The following is a 25,348-nucleotide window of genomic DNA, read 5'->3' on the forward strand; positions in this document are numbered from 1 at the left end:
TGTGTTGTATGTGTAGCTGTATATGAACTTAGAGTATTTACATGTGGTCCCTTTCATACATGTTACACATGTATGTATGTTTTTAGACTACAATTCATTAAAAAAAGGCACACATGCACCGTTGTTTAATTTTCATGAGATTGATACACACGTTTCAGTTATTTAAGTGGTGGTATTTAAATGTGTCCCAGCATTCTCTCGGTTATCAAGTGTGTGTGTGTGTGTGTGTGTGTGTGTGTGTGTGTGTGTGTGTGTGTGTGTGTATGAGTGCCTATAAGGGGCTGTGTATCTGTGTCTGTGAGTTAATGAATATACTGTGTTAGCACTGATTTGCTAGGATGATGTAGTAATAAGGCTTTATCTACACTTCCACAGACACTCTTTCCAAACATACTTTACTCCATCCTGATGCTCGTTGACAAAGAGGCAGCCTTTAAACCAGAGAGAGATTCTATAATACAGGTAAACTATGAACCAGTGGCTGTGAAACATTTAATGATTTTATCTGAGCACATCTTCTAAAACTTTTTCCCTCCCTTTTTTTTCCAGTACGAAGTCCTAACATCACTGAAAGCACTGCACAAACACATTGATCTTAATCAACTGACACCAGAGTTTGAAGGGTCGTTTCTTTACGATCACAGTCAATGGATACAGTTCAGAAGGGTAAAAATGCAAACACTAAACCTCTATATAATTGTGTCTCCCTGGTTAGCTGTTTAGTGCTGCAGAACAGGCAGTAGGGGTTACAGCTAAATCAATTGATAAAAAAATTAAATCTAAAATGTTACCTATCACATGACACAGGTAATATTACTAACCTGCAATATAGCCTACATGATTACCCTTAAGAAAAAAGAAAAGAAGGTATGTGTAGAATTAGACTGACAGTATTGTGGAAGGTAGTAGTTGCTGTGACAACGTCTGTGTTGCCCTTTCTGTTAAGTTTGTATTTTCAAAACGTGCAGCACTTTGTGAGTGTGTTTTTTATATATATTGTTATGTAAATAGTTCTGCATTCAGCTTAGATACACTTTTGTTTCCCAGCGCATTAGAGTATTTGACTGCACAGTTTCATGTTAAATTGTGATCCATAATGTGTGTTACATACATTCAAAAGCTACATATTTTTGGCCTGCTTAGCTTATTCAAACATTAGTATCTGCCCCACAACCTACTCTTTTAAAATGGTTAGATATTTTCCTATAGCATTGTGTTCTGTTGTAGAATAGATGTTAAGCAAGACAAAACTAATTTGCAATATAAAAGGAATATTAATGATTTTGCCAAAACATATATTTTCAACCAGTACATTTAATTTCATATTACAGTTTAAAATGATGACGTTATTGAAGTGATGCAACAGTAATTTCAAAATCCCATATACCGTGGGAAAACCAATTTATAACCTGTACATGGCCCGTACAATTTTTCAAACCAGAAACCAGGTTATATACAACTACACAGAGCAATTGCACAATACAAGGATTACAAGCTGCATCAAAAAACATTATCTGACTGATAATGGTGCCATGCTAGGCTTTGCCAAGAGCGGGAAGTGCCTAGCACCAACTTTGATTGCTTACCTTTGCTGCCTGTCGTGTTCTGCATATTCCTGAAATACCTTTTTCAACATATTAGCAATTGTTTTGATATTTTGATTCATAAACTCTTACACTTATGTTCATTTCACATCAGGTATTTGCCATTAAAAATATCTTGATGCATCACAACATCCACTTTTTGGTACACAATCAGAAGCATGTCATTGGTCCTGTAATTTGCATTGTAAATGGTGTCAAAAGCAGTCTGTAGTTTTAAGCACAGATATTCTTCATAGACCGTATAGATCTGAAAAGACCATCAATAAAATGAATGTGGTTATATTTCAACATTAAAAACACACACATGCTTCTTTAATATTTCTGTTGCTGTTTTATTGTGAAAGAGATTGTCGCTCTTGAAAATGTTATTTTACAGAAAATAGAGCCCTTTGCAAGTAGCTGCAATGTAGCCATCACCTCTCTACAGAACTCCATCTCTACCTTACACTCCAGCAGCACCCTAAACACAGTACAGGTATGTCTAAAAAGCATTTGCAATGACAATGAACATTTGTAAACTACACTTTGCATTGTAGTGTGCTATGGGGGTAGTGGTCAGGGTTGGTAGGTGACTAAATCAAATATTATGACATAAGCCTGATACCAGCTCCTGCAAGAGAGCCATCTCTTTTGTACAGTGGTATGGACACTATGCTTCAAGGCAGGAGTTCCCGGGTTTGCGTCCCATCTCCGCCTGTGAGAAACCCCTGCCTGTGGGAACTCAGTTTGTTACAGTATCATTAAAATATATTTTAACTTTATAAGAACCTAAAAATTATGAATATAAAATTATATATAAAATAAATACTTTATGCTAGAAACTAGTCAGGGACATATCTATCAGTAAACTACTCTACTGCCCTCATGTGGCAATTAGTAGCACAGCCTCCAAATAAATGGTTTTAATTCATAGGTAAATGTGGAGTGGTTAAAAGAAATTGTATAATGTAAATCCCCTTTCCAATATTTTAATGGTTAAAATAATCATTTGAGACAAATAATGTTCATGTTACTCATATTACTATACTTCAACCTATACATTTTTAATTAAACCAGTTTTACCCAAGACCAAAAAATACTCAAATATTTATGTTATGTATCCATTGCATTGGCATTTAACAAGGGTACATTCATATCTAGCAATTACAATGGTAATTAATATTTAATTTACTTCAATATTTTTTGTATGTTTGGAAATTGAAATATATGTTGAAAATGTGCTTTCTCACACTGAAAAGTACCCAAACTATAAAAGCAATCAATAGTGCCCATGTGCCCATATGCTGTTCTTTGGAGACATGCAAACTTTAAATGTGCCCTTTATTCCCATAGGAAGTTGTTGACCTAATAAACAAACAGAAATCCTTGATGAAGTATGTGCTGGATGATACACGGCTAGTGAGACTGAGGCTTGAGGGAGGTACCATTCTAGCAAGACTCAAGAAGGAAGAGTTCTGTGATACTGAGGATTACAGGTAAAGAGCAGCGTCAATGCACCCTATTATCTTACAGGATATGGTTATCTATTTTTTCACAATACTGATGGATCTAATTTGGCACTGACATCAGTGGCAGGACGTAGACAAAATATTACGAACATACTGTGTTGTTATTATTTATAATACATCTCCTTTGTTAGTATCATTTAAATGAAATCAAAGTTATCTAAGGGGGGAGGGGGGGGGGGGGTCACCATAACTTTGATCTTTAAGATCATAACTTGAATTTGTCTTTCATTTTTTGTCTTCAAGTTATTGAAGATAACGGACAGTAGCACTGGCTACAGACAGGCAGGTGTACATTTGAACACGACTCTGATATAGCACAGCTAGTTAACTGAATTACTCTGTTTGCAGGGACTCCATTGAGATGGTCACTGCGTTGTATAATCGGGTGGATGAAGAAGTGCACAAGCTGGTAATACTGTCTAACAAGTCACTCCAGCAGCTGGAAAGCCTCCTTGAGCTACGGAAATTTGAGGAAGAATGTGACCAGGTTAGTAGCCATAACTAGTCTGATTACAGACAGTGTTCTCAGTTCAGCACACATGCGCTAATTGGGTTTGCAGATTGAAAAAAGGGGAAACAGAAAACAGCTAAAACATAAGTCTCCTGTTGTTCTTCAGTCCACTTCAGCCGTTAAACGGGATGCAGAAGTTAGTTGACATTCAAAAAGGGGCATTTCAAATTGGTTAAAACTGGTGTAAAATATACCATTGGACAGTGTAAAAAAAGATTTAAGAAATAAAATGTTAAAAAGAATACCGATAAAAGAAGCAGCGAAGATGGTAGTGAAGCTAATTAAGAGCAGAGAAATGAACCTGTGAAATACAACTTTAACCAATTTTCATATGTTTTGTTTGTTTTGACAGATTAAACTGTGGTTCAAAACAGAGGGAGAGGCACATCTTGCTCCTCTGGATTCTTTGTCTTTTGATTCACTAAAGCAAATGCAACAACGTTTCAGTGTCTTTCATGAAGAGTTTGGGGTACGTACTTGGCCACGGAGGATATTTGAAATTTTTTCTCTCAGTGTTAAAATCTGAAACCTGTGTATCTGTTTTTTTAATGCCAAATTGTTACTGATTTTTCTTTAAACAGCAGCACTACAAACAAGGGCTGTGCCTGATTAAACGTTCAAAGAGCATAAACAGCTGCTCACTTTTTGACGCTGGGCATCTTGAAGAAAAAGTGCAGAACTACCAACAGTTTTTGAATACAATCCTCAGCAAGACTGAAAATCGGAAGAATGAGTTGGAAATACTGGTGAACCTGTATGAGTTTTATGATACGGTAACTTTTTAATTTAGCAATGCAGTAACAACTATATACATATATACTGTACTGTACATATTATACCTTGTTTTTTGGTGGGCAAAATTTAAAAAATGTACTGTAGCACTTTGGGGCTTTTTTTTTTTGGGGGGGGGGGGGGGGGGGGGGGTTGGGGGGTTGTTAGGTGGTCACCAAGTGGAACAGAAGGACCCATTACTTTATTGCTTGCCACATGTAGATCGGAGTGACTAGCTTTCGTTCTCTAAGGCCCAATTGGGCACAACAGTCCAGGGTCACCTCACTGCTCTAGCTCTCTCTTCTCTGGTGTGGCCCACCCACATGTCTAACTCTCTTACATGATCCCCACCAAATCGCGCATGACATCCTTCTAACAATCAGCCTAACGTGACTGTCAAAACACATCAAAGATCCCAATTATTACGTGACAGTACGCTCTCTAGCTGATTAATGTATTCCTTCATTCCTAACCAAGACTAACATCCTAGTCTCATGTTGAGAGCAACTATTGCTGATTTTCTTTGCAGGAGAGTAGCTGTTAATTACATCATACTATTATTCAATTCAGCTTTTATAGTGGTGGGGACCAACCAAAACGTAGCTTCGCTTTTCCTCGGCCAGGTCTGGATTTCCTATTGGCTCAGTGTTGATGGCTGAAGTGTAATGCTGGCTCCAGGGATCAGCCTATTTGTGGCCTCCCTGGCGCATCAGCAGACAGAAACATGTTTTAGGGTAACATTTTATTTTTATATTTAGTGAACAAAGGGTATGATTGGGGTTAAGTGGGCAACTAATGACCCATGTCATAAAACAAATGCCTTTTGGTTCTTCACAGAGTTAGGATAGTTAAGAAAATGTGATTACTGCATATGAAGAATAGGTTTCTATCCCATTTTTCTTTTTTCTCCTCAGGCTAACCAATGGATGGAGCACTGCAATGATTATTGCAACCAGCTGAATGTGGACAACAGCTCATGCCTTTTCTCACCAACAGTGGTCCAAACCTTGCAGAACTACCACAGAGAAGCTATAAAATTCTCGCCGGATAATTTCCGCAGGCTGAACGAAATGGTTTTAAATTTGAAAAGTGCTAAGGAGACAAAGCAGTGGAATACCCACTGGTTGAAATGCCAAAATACCCGGCGTTGTTTGGAAGAAGTACTGTCTAAAGTTACAACAGTACCAAAAGACTGTAAGGGAGGAACTGCTTCCAGAATGTCATCAGACACCAGTCCCAGAACTAGTGGAGAGTACAACTGTGAAGAACATAGACAGCCTTCTTTCAAACATGATAATGATAACAGAATATATCCTGGGCAAGTGAATGTGGAATCCAATATAATGTTTGATAATGAGGATGTAAACGAAAATGTGTTTTCTGAAAACACTCCTTTATTTCCACAATCTTTTTCCTCAGAGTCTGAAAGATTCACCAAGTCTGTGTCTGTGTTTGACGATACCGATAGTGACTGTACCTTGGATTCTTCCTCTGCCTCTTGCTGGTCCGAACCTATTTCCTCCCCAGCTGCCCATCACAGAAGACAGCCGTTAAAAAAAATAATGAAGAAGACTTTGACTTATGACATGTCCCAAAGAGAGAGCAGCCACATGGAAACCAAGCACAATGGATACACTGGGGTTTATATCAAAGGCCTGGAAGTAGCCAATAATGTGGCTGCTGAAAAGAAAATACAGAGACCTGACATACAAAGCCCCCATTTGGGTAGAAGTCGTAGTTTATCATCGCCACCTACAATGCATTGTAGACATTCAGATGAGGGCAAAAATTTGAACAGGTAAAAATAAATTTCTTTTTGTGTTTGTCATTAAAGCGGACAGCATAGTCTTTTTCTTTTTTTTATGGACCTGAGTTAAAGTTCTTGGGGCCTGCAGCCCTACATATTCCAAACATTTCAGGGGAAAAACAGTTATTAAAAATTGGTATGTTGTGAACTCTTTCATATTAGCTTTATATAAAGACTAGCTCATCATGATGTCCACTCCAGCAGTGCCTTACATTTTGGAGACAATCTGAAATCCTTCCTCTATTAAGACCAGCTCACTAAAACCATTTTACTCAGTCCCGGTCATAATAGAGGGATTCCTCTGAACTCATCATTCAGTATCACCCCCAAGAACCAGATGTGGCCACCCAGCAGTTCACTGATAATTAGAGTCACCTGAGTAAACATTATGATGCAACAATTGACAGTTCTATCACATGTGACTTTGGAAATACTGTACGGTAAAATTCATCAGGGTTTCTGTGTCTTCCAGCAGCAAAGTGCAGCACATCATGGATGAAATGATCTCCACAGAGAGGGAGTATGTGCGATCTCTTGGTTACATCATTGAAAATTACTTCCCCGAGATGGAGAGAATGGACTTGCCTCAGGATCTCAGAGGAAAACGCAACATTATATTTGGAAATCTGGAAAAGCTGTATGATTTTCACAGCCAGTATTTTCTCAAAGAATTGGAGCACTGTGTGGATTGTCCCTTGTTTGTCAGCAGTTGCTTTCTCAGACATGTAAGTCTTTTAACTATGTAGATATAATTGCTGTTATCTACTGCTTTTTGTGTCTTGGGTCCAAAGACCTTACCCTCGTTATGAAGCTCAGAACCGCTATATTCCTTTCAGATTTTGTGTACATTTTTTAGCCTCCTGTATATTCTTATTTTGTGATACTTTTTTAAAATTCAAATTCTTAAATTATTTTATTACAGTATTATAATGTATTGTAATCATAATACATATATGAGAAATCAACAAATCACTGTTAATGAGTTGACAAAATTCTGGTGCATCTTATCTTGCGTGTTATCTCGTGCATAGAACCTATGGCAAAATTCTAACATAACAAAACCAACCCTAATTTTCTGAACATTATAGAAACAATTTCAAATATAGAAGGCTATAAAATGATAAATGCCATTGTAATTAGTGAATTTTTGGACAGTGATTACAAAATGTACATATATATATATATATATATGTATATATGTTATCTTAGGAAGAGCAATTTGGGATGTATGCTTTATACAGCAAGAACAAGCCACAGTCTGACACCCTGCTTGCCAGTCATGGAAATGGTTTCTTCAAAGTGAGTAACTTTTGATCTGCTTTCTTAATGTTATCCAGGACATAATTTGACAAATAGCATATTTAATTGAAATTAATCAAGTGCAGATTTTATAGAATTTAATTGGTTTGTCATGGGGAAATCAATAGGACCACTTTACTGCTATGAATGTAAAAGTGAAGAATTGTGCAGTATAAGACACTGGGGTCTATTCAATCAATTTAAACAGTAGTGAATTTAAATACACTTTGCTTTATTAGGACACTGAGAGATTGTCATGATATTTATACCCAAAAGTGTTTTAATTATCTAACCAGTTGTGCTGTTTAAATCTGTGCCACTGTTGATCAATTGAATAGACCCCATTAACTAATACATTTATTCAGTTTTGAAAACAAATCCCTACATTGGCAAACACATTTAATCTAATAAGAAATAAAACAATTCAGGTGGAATTATTTTTATTGCAAAGTATGAAATGCAAATCATTGTTTTATATTTGTATTTAGTTTTGGTTTCTGTAATTGAATTAGGGCCTTTGTATGTGTGGTTGATACTAATTTTTGATTATTATTATTATATTTTTTATTTTTTTATTTTTTATTTTTTTTTTTTTTTTTTATATATATATATATATATATATATATATATATATATATATATATATATATATATAGCAAAAACAATTAATTGGGGGTGATAAGATGGACTTGGCTTCGTACCTGTTGAAACTATTCAAAGAATGAGCAAGTATGCCCTGCTTCTCAAGGACATGATTAAAGACTGCAGCAAATCACAGGAGCAGGAGCTCTCTGACCTGCAGGCCGCTGAAGAAATGGTGAAGTTCCAGCTGCGCCATGGCAACGACCTTCTGGCAATGGATGCTATCAGAGGATGTGATGTGAGGAAATTATTCAGATAACTTGGTTATCTTTATTTCTACAGTAATACTAAAAGAAACATGCAATTCTTTAAGAAACATTCCTGCTAGAAGTCTTTCTCAATGTCTGTATTTCATTTATATTTTTGATCTCTCAGAATTACTGCCTCTTAAAAAACGTAAGTCAAATGGACAATTATTAATAGGTCCAAAGGTCAGGCTGAACGAAAAATGAATAAAAGCAAGTGGTGTTTGCCAGTGATTTTCATATAGTTCAAGTTATTTGTGTGTGACAACTAGCAAAATTGGTCTTTTTTTATTTCAGGTCAATTTAAAAGAGCAAGGACAGTTGAGATGCCAAGATGAATTTATTGTGTGGTGTGGATGGAAGAAAAACCTTAGACATGTCTTCCTCTTTGAAGACCTTATTCTTTTCAGTAAAACAAAAAAGATTGATGGAGGATATGACGTGTACATTTACAAACAGTCATACAAGGTATAAAAAGCACGTAGAGCTATCTATATAAAATGTCCTTTCAATGACAATCTTAAAATATTGTTATTAATCACTTAAAACAATGTAGACGACAACCTAATTTATCTGTTAGGTATTATATGTTGACCTGGTTATAATTACTAGAAGTGATGATTAATACATTTTTATACTAAGTAATTTATTGTAATTTTATTTTATTAACCAGACCCTAGCCTTATCAATATTAACATATAACTCATAGTTATTGCCTTTAATATAAATAGTAACCCATTCAACTCCAGTCAATGTAATATAATGGGATGATATTTAAATAAAATATTAACTTGTTATATATTGATATACACATGCACCCCCAGAACCATGTCTGTAACCTTTATTTACCACCAATATGTGCCATTTTCAGACAGCAGAAATTGGCATGACAGAAAATGTTGGAGACAGTGGACTGCGGTTTGAGATCTGGTTTCGAAGAAGAAAATCCCAGGACACATTTATCCTACAGGCCAGCTCCGAAGAAGTTAAAGCAGCTTGGACCAACATAATAGGGAAAATCCTGTGGAGGCAAGCCTTGCGAAACCGGGGTACGCAAAACACCTGAGACCTTGTACAAAGAGAAGAGCCAAGCATATTTTCCGGTGTCGTTTATTTACAAAGAAAACTGTGTAGTTAACATTAGTATTAAGCCACTAAGAGGGCCCCTTTCTAGCATTGAGATCAAAGTGTTGTAGTGTAAATTAATAAATAATGAATAATATTAGGACTGGAATGCAAGAGGTTACTGCCCACAAGCGTGAAAAATGTGGGGGACAGTTCTCCAGTTGGAATAAGAAGGCTTTTGTGAACAGGGGTCCTACTGTAAAAAACTATACTTATGGGTGGCTCGATACTCGATAAAGTGAAATTAACTATGATAGCAAGTGGCTCAATTAAGATTACATTCCTGATATTTCAATTGCAGAACTACGGATGCAGGAAATGGTTTCAATGGGAATAGGCAATAAGCCATTTATGGACATTAAACCCAGTGCTGCTGCCATCAGTGACAGAGCTATTGATTATAATATGAAGGGAACAGGTATGTTACTTTTATGTTTGTGTTTAATAGTAATGGAGAACTTGAAAAGATTTCCAAAATCAATTGGATAATCACGTGCTAAAATAACTAACATAGTATAATACTGTCACTGTCAAATTATTGCCAAACTTTTGCAGTGAACACTTACTGAAATAGCTATGTATTTTTAAACTCTGTTTTGACCAGTCAAAACAGAGAATGGTGAATTTGGTCACAAGCAGCCCAGCTACAATAGTGCGATGTACCCTGAGCCCCACAGCTTCACATGCTTACTACATGATGTGTGCATTTGTGCATTTTGAAGATACCTGGCTACCCAAAAGGCATTTTTTCACCACAGGTGGTGTATTCACAGCTTGCCTAAGCAGTTTGGGGAGATTACTGCAACATGTCCAAGAGTAGCCTGAGCTATGCTGAAAGGATTTAAAGCCTTTTTTAGACATTGTTTGAGCATGACAAAGTGGTCCTGTTTCATTTATTGGGACTGTTACATGTAAGCATTTACAAAATAAACAACTAAAGACATCAGTTACTTTGTAACCCTGAGGTATGGGTGGATTGATAGAACTTGTTAGCACAAGTTATTGAGGCTTCCTTGAGAATCTTGGAATTTGTGACTTATTTTTGCTATTTTTAAGTACCACGTTCACCCCAGTTTGAGAAAACTTAGATATTTGGTACATTAAGTTAACATACATTCCTATACAAATGAAGGTCAGGTAGTAACTCAGCTGACCTATTTAAGGCAGAATGTTTACACCTACTTGCCTTATTTTGATGAAAATGAGAATATGTCATGAGATGACATTCTATATATTATGGATCTAAGTGGTGATTATCTACTTTTTCATGGTTCTAACCCATTTAGTGGTTACTTATATCAGATTAAAAAGAAACGTTTCAGGTAATGCCTTCATTAGGGTTATTCGGCATTAACTGAAATGTTTGTCTATTTAATTAAAGATTAACGAAATAGGAGCACGCTGAAAAAAAGCAATGTTCTGTATTCACGGGGTGCTAAAGGCTCAAATAAAGGTTCAAAATTAAATAATCAAACACCAACACTCACCAATTGTCAGCTATCAAGCTTGTATCTTTATTATTAAAAAGATATATTTTTTTATAGAAACTGTAGAACAAGAGAGTTCATGCTCAAACGGACACATTGCAGACACTGGCCTTCGTCAGTGCAGTACAAACATTACTTAGTTTTTCGGTTCTACTTTTTCTGCATGCAAAAAAAAAAAGGAGTTAATAACAGGCTGCAGTAAATACTTTATAAATATGCACTTGAGGTTCTGGATCGTTGTTTACATCCATGGTGGGAGACACTTTACTGTATGACACCTTCACACCCTGTGTTGTTTTCTTTTAGAATCCAGAACTAGAGCTTCTATAGCAGTGTCTTCATTTGACCACTCAACACCGTTCAAAAGGCCACATTCGACTATTTCCAGCAGTAGCACCTCTTCTTCAAGTAGCCAGTCTTCTTCTTCCATACTTGGATCGTTAAACTTGCACACGTATCCGAGCCCAACTTTCAATCACTGGTCCTACGACATTGGAACCTGTATCGAGGAAGACGAACTAGAGCAGGAAACTGGAAGTCAGCCTTCTATGAGTAAGTCATTTTCCATTCAGTACAGTTTATTAATAACTGTTTAGTATTTTCTATAGGATGAATAGAGTACTGTACTACTAAAACAATAACAGTACACAATGAGTTGTTACATTTTATACAGAGATGGCAGATATATAGTATACTGGTGCTCTTGACAACCCAAATTGTAAAGATTAATTTATGTAAGAAAGACACAGATGAATCTATTAAAAATTACATGCTTGTAACGTAGCTCAAAGTAATGAATTAACTACTGTGGCTATTATATTGCACAAACATGAATGCCATCTATTTTACCAGTTGTTCTGAATACTAAACTACACCACTCATATCTGTTTTAACAGTTACAGAGAGTTCTGAGACCTCTTCACAGTGCACGTCAAGTGAGAGCATGAGCGGTTTCAGCCATTTAGCTCCCAACTGCCATTCACAGCTTCCAATAGAGACATTCTCAGACGAAGGGGCTTCTTATCTCTGCTCTCAACCACCTTCACAATCTACATCCCCAGCACTTTTTCAGAAAAGCACCGATCTTAAACAGCCCACCAACCAGTACATCACTGCAGTAAGTATGGTATAGAACTGTGAACTTTACTTAAACACTAATACTTGTCTGTCTAGTGCAGGGATTTGGGTTAACTTTTAAGACTGGGAGAAAAATCAACATCAGCAAGGGAAGATTAAATATGCTCTCATTAAAAAAGTAGACCCTTATGCATTTATTGTGTCCATATGCAAAACTCTACAGGCGAATATGGCAACAGCCATTAATTTTTTCCAAACTTTTTTTCTTTTACGTGCACAACCTCCTATGAACTGTGGATTAGAATTTGGTTTTTATACAATAAAATGGATTTCATGTAATTGTAGCCCTTGATACAAAACAGACCATTATACTGTTTCTGTTGATATTGTAGAATCCAGCCCATAACCTTTTGGCAGCAGTAATTTGGGTTTTAATTGGTTTTATCTTCTTGCTTTTTTTTGCCAGAGCAAGACTTCTAATATAGCAATAGGCCTCTCAACAGTGGTTTGACAAAGGTTTTTAGCTCAGTAAGTACAGTAAATAGTTTTACTCATCAATACTAATGATTAGGAGATAATTCCATTTTAAACAATAATCCTTAATAACTAATTATGGTTATAGTAGTACTATTCTGTTTGTCTTGGTTGCATAAGTAACATTTGATGCTGGTAAAGGGATTACTGTGAACAGAAACTTTTTTTTTCCTACCTTGCCCTGTCTGGTTCTTTCATTGTTTACACAAAAATATAATAGACTTTTTAATTTTTTTTAACTTATGTTTTAATATTTTACTTCTTGTCAGATACAGGGGTTGGACTTACCACTTTCCATAAAATATTGTCAGTAGGGTGCAGAGCCAAAATTGGCCAGGGAAACACTGATTTGACAAGTCTGAAAGGCGTTTGAATTGTTCCGGGTAGAAGTATGAATTTTCCTTAATGAAAACCACTCCAGTTCCTTCTGTTCAAAGTCTGTTCTCAACAGTCGCCCATAAAGCCATCACTTCTGAACTGATCCTTGAGAAATATCAGGCATTTCTGCAGTCTTGGATAATGAAATATCTGCCAACTGAGCACCTGTGAGCCCTCTTACCTGTCACAACTGAAAATGATTTGCAACAGGGAGATGCAGCTTGTATACATTGCAGAATATATTTTGGAGAACCCGTTTGCATAAAAAATGAATCAGTCATGTTAGGGGCATCTTATTTACATCAAAGTGTGTGCTATAGCATTTCCTTTTTTATAACCTCCAGGTTAAATTGTGTTGCCTGTTTTGAATGCTCATAGCTAGTTGAGAATATTAATTAATACATTTTTACTTTTTACAGCTATGAAAAGGCTTTGAAGACTCTTGTCCAATTGCAACTTATTTAAATACAACATAAACCAGTTATCTAGTTATCTCCACAAAGAGTTTTTACACATCACCTTTGACTGAAGCGAGAATCCCAGCATAAAAGCTTGCAAATCTCATGGAACTTTGTACAGGTTTTCTGTGTATGTTAAACATTGCAAAGACTTCCATTTGCAATACACAATATTTTGTTCACACTGTGTACATAATAATAATGTATTTTGTTTTTACAATTCAAATGTTAATTGTAAAATACTAAGCAATTTTGATAAAAGTGACCTGGTACATTTTGAAAAGTGTAACTGTTTAGAGTTCTATATCCTTGTTTTATGATTTTTTTCCCCTATATCTTTTATAAGAAAACATTAAATAAAAATATTAGAGAACCAAAAGTCTTTGCATTTTTTCAATTGATGGCTTGCAGATGTATGCAGTACCTTACAATGTGAAGAATTTCATATAATTATTTGGTTTTGTATATTCTAATTGCTCACTATAAATAGATTTTGGAGTTTATAATTCTCTTTTTGTGTACAGTCTAATAAACACTATTAAGAAAACTGTAATTGTGTTGTTAAGTACATCTGTGTGTGTAACAGTAATGCACAAGCTTAGTGGGTCCATTAACAATTAATTTTTATAGAAGGTATTACTGCAATTAAATGTTGTACAATTTACTTTTTAATAGTGAATCTGTTTTTTTGTTTTTTTTTCTCTCAACTCATGCCATTACTGTAAAATTGAATTAATACATGTTTGTACCACTGCACAACTGGTGTTTATTGATTTATTATAATGTGCATGTTTTTAAATATTGTATTAATTCATTTGTTGGAAAAAAATGTATTTCTTGACATTAACTGGATGCATGTAACATTACATTTTTGAGGATCTTACCAGTCATTCAACTAGAATATCAGGAATTGACTGTTCATCCCGTACTCCAATGGGGTGTCACAGCCTATCCCATACAATCAAATAGAGGCTTCATACAACAGGTTTCCATGAGGCTAATTCAATATCGGTTGTACTTATCAGAATAGTGTAAGCACCTTCTTATTGTGTGCCATCCGTTTGAATTCATTTCACTATGTGCATTTAAGGTCTAAAATAAATAACTGTTCAACGTATATACCCAACTACGAAGGTCGTAAATGATAACTCTCTTGTTAATTAACAATGTAGCATTGATTTTGGCATGTTCAGTGGTCGTTATGCCTATCTCGTTATTAAATAATCATGCTGTCGTGATTTACGAAATTATATTGATTTATGAAATAATGTTAATGTAGCGGGTGCTACTGCTTTAATATGCTTAACAAGCGCTACTGACTAATATTATTAAGAGGTGCTATTGACGTAATATAATTAATTGGTGCTGAATAATTAGGCAAAATCCCATTTTAAAAAAAGCAGTGTAGCGCTTCCTTATTTAAGCACACATTTTCACCGTGGTTGTTTTTCTGTCATGGGGTCTGTTTAGTGTTGTTGGCGACCGAAGGTAAGCCAGTTACATTTTTCCTCTTCCCAGTGTGATTTAATTTATTTTTTTTCTGTTATTTGTAGAATAACTTTTAACTTTGTTTTAGTTCTGGTATTTGTACGGCGGTCCATAAGAGGTGCAGCTTACCCAAGGTACCCTAATTTCATAAAGATGTTTAATGTAATTGTAATGCACAGTTGTGAATGGCATTTCTTTGTGAGATGCTAACTATTTTTGTTTTCTTTTCATAGGACCGAGAGCGCCCTCCACTGTTATTATTATTATTATTATTATTATTATTGTTGTTATTGTATTATTATTAATTGTTGCTTTATGAAATGGCTTGGATAAATTAAGTGCTGTGATTGGCTGAACAAGATCACATGACCCGTGCGGTAATAATTGACTTACTGCATGGCTGTGACATCATAGACCAACTTACCTGATCTGTTGATACTACTATGCCTTAATAGTAACAATTATCTAAACAGTGTTTCTGTGGGTAAAAATGTGAAATGTCTTACACACACACACACACACTGTTGTTGACACTTTCTTAATTAATTAGTAACTTTACACATGTATGTAACTTTTTTTGTTGATAGCTTTTAGCGATCATTTGAGTAGTTTTATTTAGTATGTGTTTGTCTTTTTTAGTTACTATAGTGATTGTGGAGGAGGTTCACTTCCAGTTTGGTTTCTCTTTTTTATTTTATTTTCTGTGATTGTTCGTGAGGTGGCTCTGTTGCTTTCCTGGCATTTTATGGTGGGCTGCCTTCATCAGTCTTTGCAGTTATTAGACTTCCAAGCTGGCTTAAATTATTATTATTATTATTATTATTATTATTATTATTATTATTATTATTATTATTATTATTATTATTATTATTAATTAGGCTTACAGGCCCTTAGGGCTGTTGTTATTGCTGGGATGATTATTATTATTATTATTATCATTATTTTTCTTTCTGCCAGAGTTGTTCGAACTCACCAGAACCAGTAGGTTGATATATGCTTATAGGAAGCAGTACAATTGACTTTTTCAAAAATCGTGTTTGTGCATAAGCCAATATGGCTATGTGACGCATTTCTTTAAAAACCTTTCAAAATATTCGGTCAAATGTAAATACCTTGCAAAGTGCAGATAGGTTAATGGTTACTGTGGTTTCCTATGTGTTCCATATGTGCTCTGTCCAAAAATGACCTTGCCTGTGTGACCTTTGACCTCTCATTATTTTAAAATGTAAAACTAGCTTATAACGCCTTACAGTTCATGTAGGGTTATGGCTACTATATAACACATTTTGGAATCCATATAAACTCTAGTCAAAAATGACCTTGATCATGACTTTTGACCTCTCCTTAAGGTTCAATGTAAAATTAGCTTGTAACTCTTTACAGTGTGTAGATAGGGTCATAGTTACTATGGTGTTTAAAGCATTGTGAAATAACGAACTAATGTAATATTTTGATTTGAAACTGCTCCGTAAAACTGATCTGTTGCTGACACTTGTGCTGCAATGTTACAGCTTGCCAATTTCCAACTAGTACTGAGCTTGGAAGCCGTGAAATCATCTCAATTCAATTTTAGGAGTCCCCCTCTCCCATGTATTACTAGTGACGTAGGCCAGTAAATTCATTAGATGACGCTACATTAATATCTTAACACCAGTGCTTCTTGTGACTATTTATTTTGTTTGTTTAGGAATTTAAAAACAAATTTCTGTTAATTGTCAATTTACCGGGTGTTAATTTGCACTTGGGAAAAGGAGGGTTTTAATTAACAAAAGACTATAACACCTTGAAACAGAAATTGAGTAGACCGCAGCTGTGACGCTGATGATACACAGACTACTTAGATAATTCAATGTTTGTAGTTATGGAAATATTTAATACTTTTATGTACTTGTGGTTATGAATGAGATTTCTTCACTTGTTTTAACAATTTGTAACCTTAAGCCTAGAACACACTGCCTGATGACATCGCAAGAAGGGATGCATGAAGTACAGTGGCAATGGGACGAATCAATAGGTGAAAAGATAAGGATATGGCAGTAATAAATAGCTACAATTTTGGCTAGAACTTGAAGCGACATGATCGTGAAAACCACATATGACTGGAGACATCTTTCTCTCCATTAGATATATGCACGCATGCACAGTATTCCATTGGCTTGTATATAATGTCCGTGCCGATATTTCTTTTGAAAACAAGACCCGACAGCCCCGCTTTGAACTATTAGATGGAATATTTACACAATACTTAACTGATGCTATAATCATGATTAATTTATTATTGATAGCGTTATCACTAAATTATTCCAAATTACATTTTCTATTTACAATGAAGATAACCTATGCTGTGTCACCCAAATGCTTGTAAAGTCAGCAAAAACATGTTTTCCCTTTGTTGTAAATAAAAACGTGGTTTAGTTCATTAAAAGCTGAATGCATTTCAGATGGGTTAGACTGGGACTTGGACATGTCCGTCCTGCGAATCTCAGAGATTCAATTTCAAAGCTATAACGGATTGATTTAACTGACACATTTAGTTTGAAAATCACTTGCAACTAAAGCTCTTGTTGTACCACAAGTTTGATACAATAACACTGTTTTTGAAAATCCTGCCCATTATGTTTTATTGTTTCTTGTTCATCGAAATCTTTGCTGACAAATGTTCAGTCTGCAGATACAAAGATGTTTAAAGGATACTTTGTAAAAAATATATGATGTATTCGTGGAGTGTCCACTGGGCCTGTAAGGATGGAACAAAGGAAGCTGAAACGAGCTGTTAGTAAGATAGTATTGAGAAGAGGATGCTCGGCCAATGAGAGTGGTGAGTCTGCAGCTCAGAATTAGGTACGGACTTAGAGAGGCCTGTGCTTGAAACTAGGATAGAAAATAGATTCCGACCGATGAGCTCTCCGGTGCATGAGGACAGAGCTTGGTTGAAGGTCACATTCCTGAGGATCTGAAAGCATATAAAAAGGGCTTTGTTTGGCAGTGGCGCCTCTCGTGGTGATAGGAATAGTCCAACAGCTTAGAACTGAAAGGAGAGCTAGTAAATGGTTCCCTGACTGGTTTGGTGCTGCTCTTGCATGAGGTGAGGCACAGGCCTTTTGAAGCTGGAAGTAAGAAGGCATCCCGCAGGGAACCTGCAACAGAGAGAGATGGGTTAGTCTGGGACTTGGCCATGTCCCGAGCGAAGGAAGGACAGCGCCTCACATGGTGCGGTAGAATAGGTGCATGAGCTGTGCAAGGATAGTGTGGCTGGGGGTCCTCTGACTCGCTGGGTGAGAACCCCCCTAGTGCGAGGACAAGGTAGCGTAGCTGATCTGATGTCGGGGGAGTGGATCCGCACTTAAAGTTACCCAGCTGACATTTGCAGTGCTGGTATTTACCCCAACAATAGATTGTCCTGTAACTTGCTTTTGGATCACTTAAATGCATCTGGTGAAGTGTGTTATAGGCCTTCTGATCAAAATTCCAATACAAGGCAGCTGCTTCTAAAAATACACAGAGCTAGGGGGTGAACTATGCATCAACAACTGTTGCTGCAGAGTCACTTACAATAGGACCTCAGTTTTACATTTCATTTAACAACAAGCATGACTGAAAGTTACCCAGCTGACATTTGCAGTGCTGGTATTTACCCCAAAATAGATGTCCTGCATGTGACACCTCACTGTCCTGATCAAAATTCCAATACAAGGCAGCTGCTTCTAAAAATACACTCAGCAGTCTGTACAACCAAAAAAAAAGAGCCGCACTCTCCACATACTTAAAAAAAAAAAAAAAAAAAGACTATCATTTATGAAAAATGAAGAGCCTAAAGTTTATCGCTGCCGAGAGTTTCGTGTTGGATACCACGAATGCCAAGAAGAATTTGATCTATATTTCTCAAAATCTTTATCCACTTCTTTTTAAAGCAAGTTATTTGCAGGAACAGTCTGAAATGATTCATGACATAGTTCAAAACTGGCCTTTAGCCGAGTTAACCCTTCAAAAACTCTTGGGGGCAACAGTGGATTGTGAAGATGATTTAACGACAAGGACTTGCTATTGCTGCATGCAGGCTTTTTTAAATGGGCTGAAAGCTCATGTTCTCAGCTGCTCCACAACATACACAAAGAAGCTCAAACTGGTGGACCTCACAGGAATAAAGGATGTGGAATTCCAGCCCTGCAAGTGCAGCAGATCTTTGGGGAAGTGGGCTAGAACCGAGCTGGTAGCCAGAATCTGTTACGATGTACTAGTTGCAATGCAGTATGATACCATTGATCCAGCCGTGTTTGATATTTCAATTAATGTTCTGATGGATGTGTTTGTTACCAATCGGAGTTATGAAACAGTTGTCCCGGCCTTGCTAATGAGATGCCACTGTCCTCTGAAGATAAGATGCGTAAAGTTTAGGGTTGACAACCTAGCTTTGAAAAGCCTCTTTTACATCATTAAGCTTGTCGAGCCTGGTTCTCTGAAGAAGCTGGAGATGGTTCACAATGTCCGTCTGGAAATGATGCATTTGGAGGTGCTCCTAACGCATGTTTCATTTCCTGAGCTGAGATCACTGATCCTTCCTGCCAAGACATTTGATGTACGCAGACTTGCACCTGAAGATGAGGCAGTCTTATCACACATTGGAGAACTGCTGAGTAAGCTAACACTGCTGAATGAACTGAGTCTAGCTTTCTCAACTCTCACCGGGAGGATTCGAAAGCTGCTAAGGTAGGCTTTCATCAATCGCAATCTTTAATAAATTCAAGTATAAAATAAGTTGTTTTTGTGCACTGTACATTATCATAGAACATACCTTGTTGATGGACCCATTTGTTTGCATACTGAGTTTAAATTGTACCGTATTCCATCACCTTTGAAAGCTGTTTGACACAGCAATAGGAAAACCTTGTCAAGGAAAAAAGGGGATTTATCACAAGCAAAGTTATTATAGACTGTTTTAAAGTCTGTTTTTTGATTCTTTTAGTAAAGTTTAATTTCCACTAAACTGTCTACACAGTTGTTGGTTTATTTTACGATAGTCTAGAAATATTTCATGAACACCCCTTTTACCATTGTAAAAGCATATCAAAGTGTAAAAAAAAACCCCAAAAATAGTGAAAGCATGGGAACTATGCTTAAGCATTATAAATCCCAGAGAGGTATGGTAAAGCCAGATTAAAAAAATGAAAATTTTAAACCATAGTAAACTATGGTAGATCTGTAGTATAACCATGGTTAAAGCATAGGAAATCTGCTAAATAAACCTGCAAAATTCAGTGGTAAAGTTCTATAAGGGCCCAAACACCAAAAATGTGTTTAATAAATGAAAACCGATTATATGTCTTTAAATAATTCACAGGTGATATTATCAAAAATGTGGACATTTAAATATGGGATTTCTCTTGCCCTGTAACAGGTCAGTAAACATGTTGTCATGCAAATGTTCTGTACAGTGTAGTATATGAACAAGTTGATCAACACTGGAACTCTCAAAAACAATTTTATATAATACATTCCATTCCATGCTAATTTGAAACCACAATAGTTGATATATTTGTTTTATCTTTTCTAGTCCCTTAACTACTCCACTGCAAGCACTTGAGATTGCAAACTGTTCGTTGAACCATGCTGATATGGTGTACCTGGCGAATAGTCTTCATGCAGAGTACCTCCAAAGACTGGACCTCAGTGGCCACGATGTTGTAGACCTATTCCCATCAATGTTTTTCAAACTTCTCAGCCGCGCTTCTCACACATTGAAGAGCCTGACTCTGGAGGAATGCAATATTGGAGACAACCATGTCAACATGATGATCCTGGGCTTGGTACCATGCAGAAAGCTGAGCGAATTCAAGTTTCTAGGCAACCCTCTTGGCTCTCAAGCACTTAAAGGCCTTTTCAATGTGTTTGTTGACTTTCCTCACCTAAAGTACATTGAATTCCCCATTTCCAGAGACTGCTACCCTGATACTATTACCTACCCACTGAATGATACATGCCTTGTCAATTATGATGATAGCAAATTTCAGAGACTAAGGGAGGAGCTTTTGTTGATTTTACACCAAGCAAACCGTGATGATATTGTGGCCCGCACACCTCTGTTTGGGAGCTATGATGCAGAAATTCAGGAAACAAGAAATGAACTGGGTGTTTTTATGCTTCAGTCATTTAGAGATGCATGTGCCAGCTTCATGGAGAGTGATGCAAAATAGACCACTATATGAAGTCTTGGTTTGATAGAGACAGGTATAATGTTGCAGTGTTAGCTCTGTATATACACTTATTTCTGAAAGGATAAGGAGGCTTATGATGTCAGACTCACCAGCAGCACAGAGGAATCTTTTAAAGTTTAAAAAAAAAAAAAAAAAAAAAAAAAAGAGCACCTTACATTCTTATCGACATAAAGCTGCATGAAAAAGTTAATGCACAATGCCATTGACTTTCATTATATTTCTTTTACTGTGACTACTGTCAACAGAAATGTACATGCTAGATGGCTCTTTTGTACTGCAAGCCTCTTTGAAGCTCAAGGCAGTTTTACTAATTGCTGATATGTTTTTGGAAAACACATGGACTATAATAATACATATAATATACAGGCTTGTAACCAGGAGGTACCCGGTTCAAATCCCAGTTCAGCCACCGACTCATTGTGTGACCCTGAGCAAGTCACTTAACCTTGTGCTCCGTCTTTTGGGTGAGACGTTCATGTAAGTGACTCTGCAGCTGATGCGTAGTTCACACACCCTGGTCTCGTATCTTGTAAAGCACTTTGTGAAGGAAGTGCACTATGGAAGGCGCTACATAAAAATAGTGTTATTATTATTATTATAATGTAGGTGTGTAAGTTAATGTATAAATGTATTGGTAAACTGGTTTAAGATTTATGCCACTTCATTGTGAAGTTCACTAAACATGAAGTAGTTTCCAGAAAGAGTTAAACAGAGTATATTACAGTATAGGTGTATTATAGTGTATAATCATTTTTAACAGTCATATCAAACATTATTATTACAATGTATTCATTGGTATTACTAGTTTTATTAAATAATACAAAATTCTTTGCTTCTACTTTTTATTGGCATAATAAACATTTTGTAAATACCTTACTCGGTATGTATTTTGAAATTATTTTAAATTGTTAGTACTCTTCATCTAGCCCATGTGTTGTTTAAAGTATATTTTGGACACTATTTCAAATCTGAAACAAAAACACACTGGAAATGTGAAAAAAACACCAAGTTATCAAAAGTACCCAGCCATTTAAAGTGGAAATATCAAAAACACAAGCCAAGTTTCAAGAAACCACTGGGGCAACCTTGCCCAGCACAAAGAAAATAGGCACAACTGTAAAAACAGTGGGGGGGCAAGGCTGCTCCAATTTTGTTTACTAACTTGGACCCACCCCCACTGCTTTTACAGTTGTGCCTATTTGCTTGGTGCCAGCCAAGGTTGCCCCAATTAGCAAAATTGTTCAACCTATATTGAGGCAATGTATTGTCTTTTGGATAGGGTAAATGTAAATAGTAGCCTAGTCTGTTGAAAGGGTTAAGATGTCAATCTATGTAGTGTAGCAGGTGTGTGTGTGTGTGTGTGTATATATATATATATATATATATATATATATATATATATATATATATATATATATATATATATATATATATATATATATATTATAAATTTCTAGGGGCGCCTGCAAAGGCAGAAAGGAATGGAGTGCTTGTGGGACAAAGTCGAACAGACAGGACAGGTCCCCTACTGCTTGGAGGTCCGCTAGCTGCTTGAGCGGTTGTGGAGAGTAGGGGACGACATCGATAGAAGAAATTCCCCCCCTCCTCGGTGGAGGACCCGTCCCGGCAGCTTGCCTGGTGATAGGGAGACCCAGCTACCCTGGGGGGGACAAAGGAACCCAGACCTTGAAAAGAAAAAGATCAAGCTAGGTCCTGTCCGTAGAACACACCTCCATCAGGCGTGAGCCCCAATGTGAGGGCCGGGCACCCGCGGAACCTGGAGGAAAAGGGGAAGAGGGTTAAGATAAGAGAAAGACATATAGACTAGGGGCTTGCTGAGGCTAAAGCGCACAACCTGTGAAAGAACAGGTGTGGCCGGGGGGGGTCCCCTCTGACCTATGAGGAACCTGGGCAGTGTACGCAGGCCTGGAAGGGGGGAGTGAGACTCACTTCCTATCTCCCCACCCCCAAAGGATGGACCCTCGGCTCCCCGCAGACCAGCAAGTGACCACCGGGAAGCTGGGATAGGTCTGAATGTTGCAAGCCAAGCGTGGGAAGCTGGTTGGAGAAGGAACAGAGAACTACAAATGGCGGATGAAGCCAATGAAAGCACATAGGCACAGTACCTCCATGGTGAGGTGATCCGAAGGATTGAAGCATCCGTTCCTGAGCATGGAGATTAGAAGTTGAAGGACATCCAAACATATTGATAGCTTGGAAGGCGTCGCTACAGGAGAGCACTTCCAAGCTGCGGAGAGTCATGGATAGTAGAAACGGACAGGAGTTGTGGTGCAGGGATGGACAGAAGATGGAACTGATGTTGAATGTCAGACGTAGCATCTGATCAATGAAGGGAGGAGGTTCAAGGAGACCTGCAGGTAGGTAATGAATGCAAGGAAGTGGTCCAGGTTGAAGACTGAATAAGAGGTCCTGTTCTGGGTGCAGAATAGGAGGAATGTTGACTAGGCGGCGGAGTGGGAGGACCGGCTGGACGGAGTTAAAGCTTTACACGTGAACTGTCGTGCTGTGCAGCGAAGACTGGATAGGGTAGGGTTCAAATGAACATCAGGTTCTGAAAGGGAAAAAACTGGGGGAAGAGAGTCCACGTTGGGAACCAGGCTCCAGAACTTGACGACCAATCGCTCCTAGTTTAATGGCTAACGTCACTTCCAAGCTATGTTCCTTAGAGTAGCTATCCAGCATTCTTCCCTCTCTCTGGAACAACAGTGAAGACGTGTCTTGGTCCACTGCCAAAGCTTCTTGCACCAAGTATGACTGCTTCATATTCAGTAGATGTAGCTCTTGCAATCCAACGAGAGCTGCGCATCGCCTTTCCCAACCCTGCAGCGGTCTATCACCACAGTCTCATATAACTATGCGGATCCAGAGCCTAGCTTTCTGTTCTGCATGTCTGATGGAGACCTAAGAACATTACTTTTTTTTGAGGAGGAGGAGGAGGAGGAGGAGGAGGAGGAGCACTGAGAAATGGCTTTGTAACCCTTTATAGACTGATAGGCATCAACAACTTTTTTTTCCCAGAGGTCTTCAGGAATTTGTTTTGATCGTGGCATGATGTGCCTCTAGAACCTGTGTGCTGACAACTTCATTGTGATGGTAAGGGCCAAAGTTAGTCAGATTTATATTGGACAGGGCTGGCCAGATCAGGCCTTATTGTTAACCAAAGTATTCAAAATCCCTCCACGGTCCCGTAGGAAGCATTTGGTTGCAGTTAGCTGCTAAAGGTGGTGTAACCAGTTATTGAGTCTAAGGGGGCGATTACTTTTTCACACGGGGGCATTGGGTGTTGCATAACTATCTTTAATAAATAAATGAAAAGTATCAAAATTTGGGGTTATTTGTTCACTCAGGGTCCCTTTGATCATATATTAGATTTTGGTTGAAGATCTGATAACATTCAGTGTCAGAAATATGCAGAAAATTAGACAGGGGGCAAATGCTTTTTTCATGGGCACATTATATATATATATATAATCATGTCTACCATGTTATTGTTTATTTTAAATACCTCATGGGAATGCATAACTGATTAGCTACTACGTATATAATTAGCTGACAGTCACGCATCTATACTAAACCCGTGCAAAAAGTGACCAATATAAAAGAGCCGCAGTTTGGCTGCTCGAGGAAGAGAGTGGAGAATGGGTTTGGAGTTAGGAGGTAAAAGAGAAATAATGATTTTTGTTATTTAATAAACACCAAATGCCATAGCGTTGCAGTTTCGCCCCACCATTGCTTGTTTTTTGTTTCATTTCCCTGGTCTGACGTCACCCCTGCATCCATCCTATTCACATATGGTGTCAGACCAGGACCACAGCAACTCCAAGCGTCAGACAAGGGATACTACGGGTACACTTTAAAAAAATATTTTTTTTTGGATTTTTTGTGAAAAAAAGGAATTTTTTTTTGTGTGTGTTTTAAAAAAAAAAAAAAAAGAATGTGAAGAAGTGACCGGTGGAAGCAACAGCAGCAGCAGCCTCCCCAGCAGCCAGAACAGGTGCTCTGGTTTAGTATAACTGTGTCCCAGGGAATTCGGGAGGAAGACATGGACACGTTTGTGGAAGTTAGGGAGAGTCAGGAGGGATGGTGCCTCCTGTGCAAGAGCTATTTCACATGCTCTGGCTCTGGCAGCTGGCGTGGCACTGCCCCTCCTCTGTATCTGTGAGAGTGCAGTCAGCCACGCC

At 37.4% G+C, this 25,348-nt stretch overlaps 2 protein-coding genes across 2 annotated transcripts in view; both read left to right on the plus strand.

Annotated features, from left to right (window-relative positions):
- Positions 1-15,208, plus strand: part of LOC121314871 (pleckstrin homology domain-containing family G member 4B-like) — a 39,098-nt gene extending 23,890 nt beyond the window's left edge. Inside the window, 19 exon segments of the mRNA XM_041248598.1 lie at positions 376-462; positions 550-666; positions 1,981-2,079; positions 2,937-3,079; positions 3,461-3,599; positions 3,976-4,092; positions 4,205-4,396; positions 5,309-6,192; positions 6,674-6,926; positions 7,411-7,500; positions 8,157-8,208; positions 8,211-8,380; positions 8,685-8,855; positions 9,259-9,436; positions 9,814-9,930; positions 11,306-11,551; positions 11,896-12,116; positions 12,543-12,604; positions 13,408-15,208. Of these exon segments, the coding sequence (XP_041104532.1) occupies positions 376-462; positions 550-666; positions 1,981-2,079; positions 2,937-3,079; positions 3,461-3,599; positions 3,976-4,092; positions 4,205-4,396; positions 5,309-6,192; positions 6,674-6,926; positions 7,411-7,500; positions 8,157-8,208; positions 8,211-8,380; positions 8,685-8,855; positions 9,259-9,436; positions 9,814-9,930; positions 11,306-11,551; positions 11,896-12,116; positions 12,543-12,587 (3,321 nt within the window). The 3' untranslated portion in view covers positions 12,588-12,604; positions 13,408-15,208.
- Positions 15,209-18,502: 3,294 nt separating this feature from the next.
- Positions 18,503-21,561, plus strand: LOC121314872 (leucine-rich repeat-containing protein 14B-like). The gene is made up of 2 exons (XM_041248599.1): positions 18,503-19,641; positions 20,486-21,561. The coding sequence occupies exons 1-2, from the start codon at positions 18,737-18,739 to the stop codon at positions 21,123-21,125; spliced, it is 1,545 nt and encodes a 514-aa protein (XP_041104533.1). The 5' UTR covers positions 18,503-18,736; the 3' UTR covers positions 21,126-21,561.
- The last annotated feature ends 3,787 nt before the right edge of the window (positions 21,562-25,348 follow it).

This window comes from Polyodon spathula, chromosome 4 (assembly GCF_017654505.1).
Source record: "Polyodon spathula isolate WHYD16114869_AA chromosome 4, ASM1765450v1, whole genome shotgun sequence".
NCBI classification, from domain to species: Eukaryota; Metazoa; Chordata; class Actinopteri; order Acipenseriformes; family Polyodontidae; genus Polyodon; species Polyodon spathula.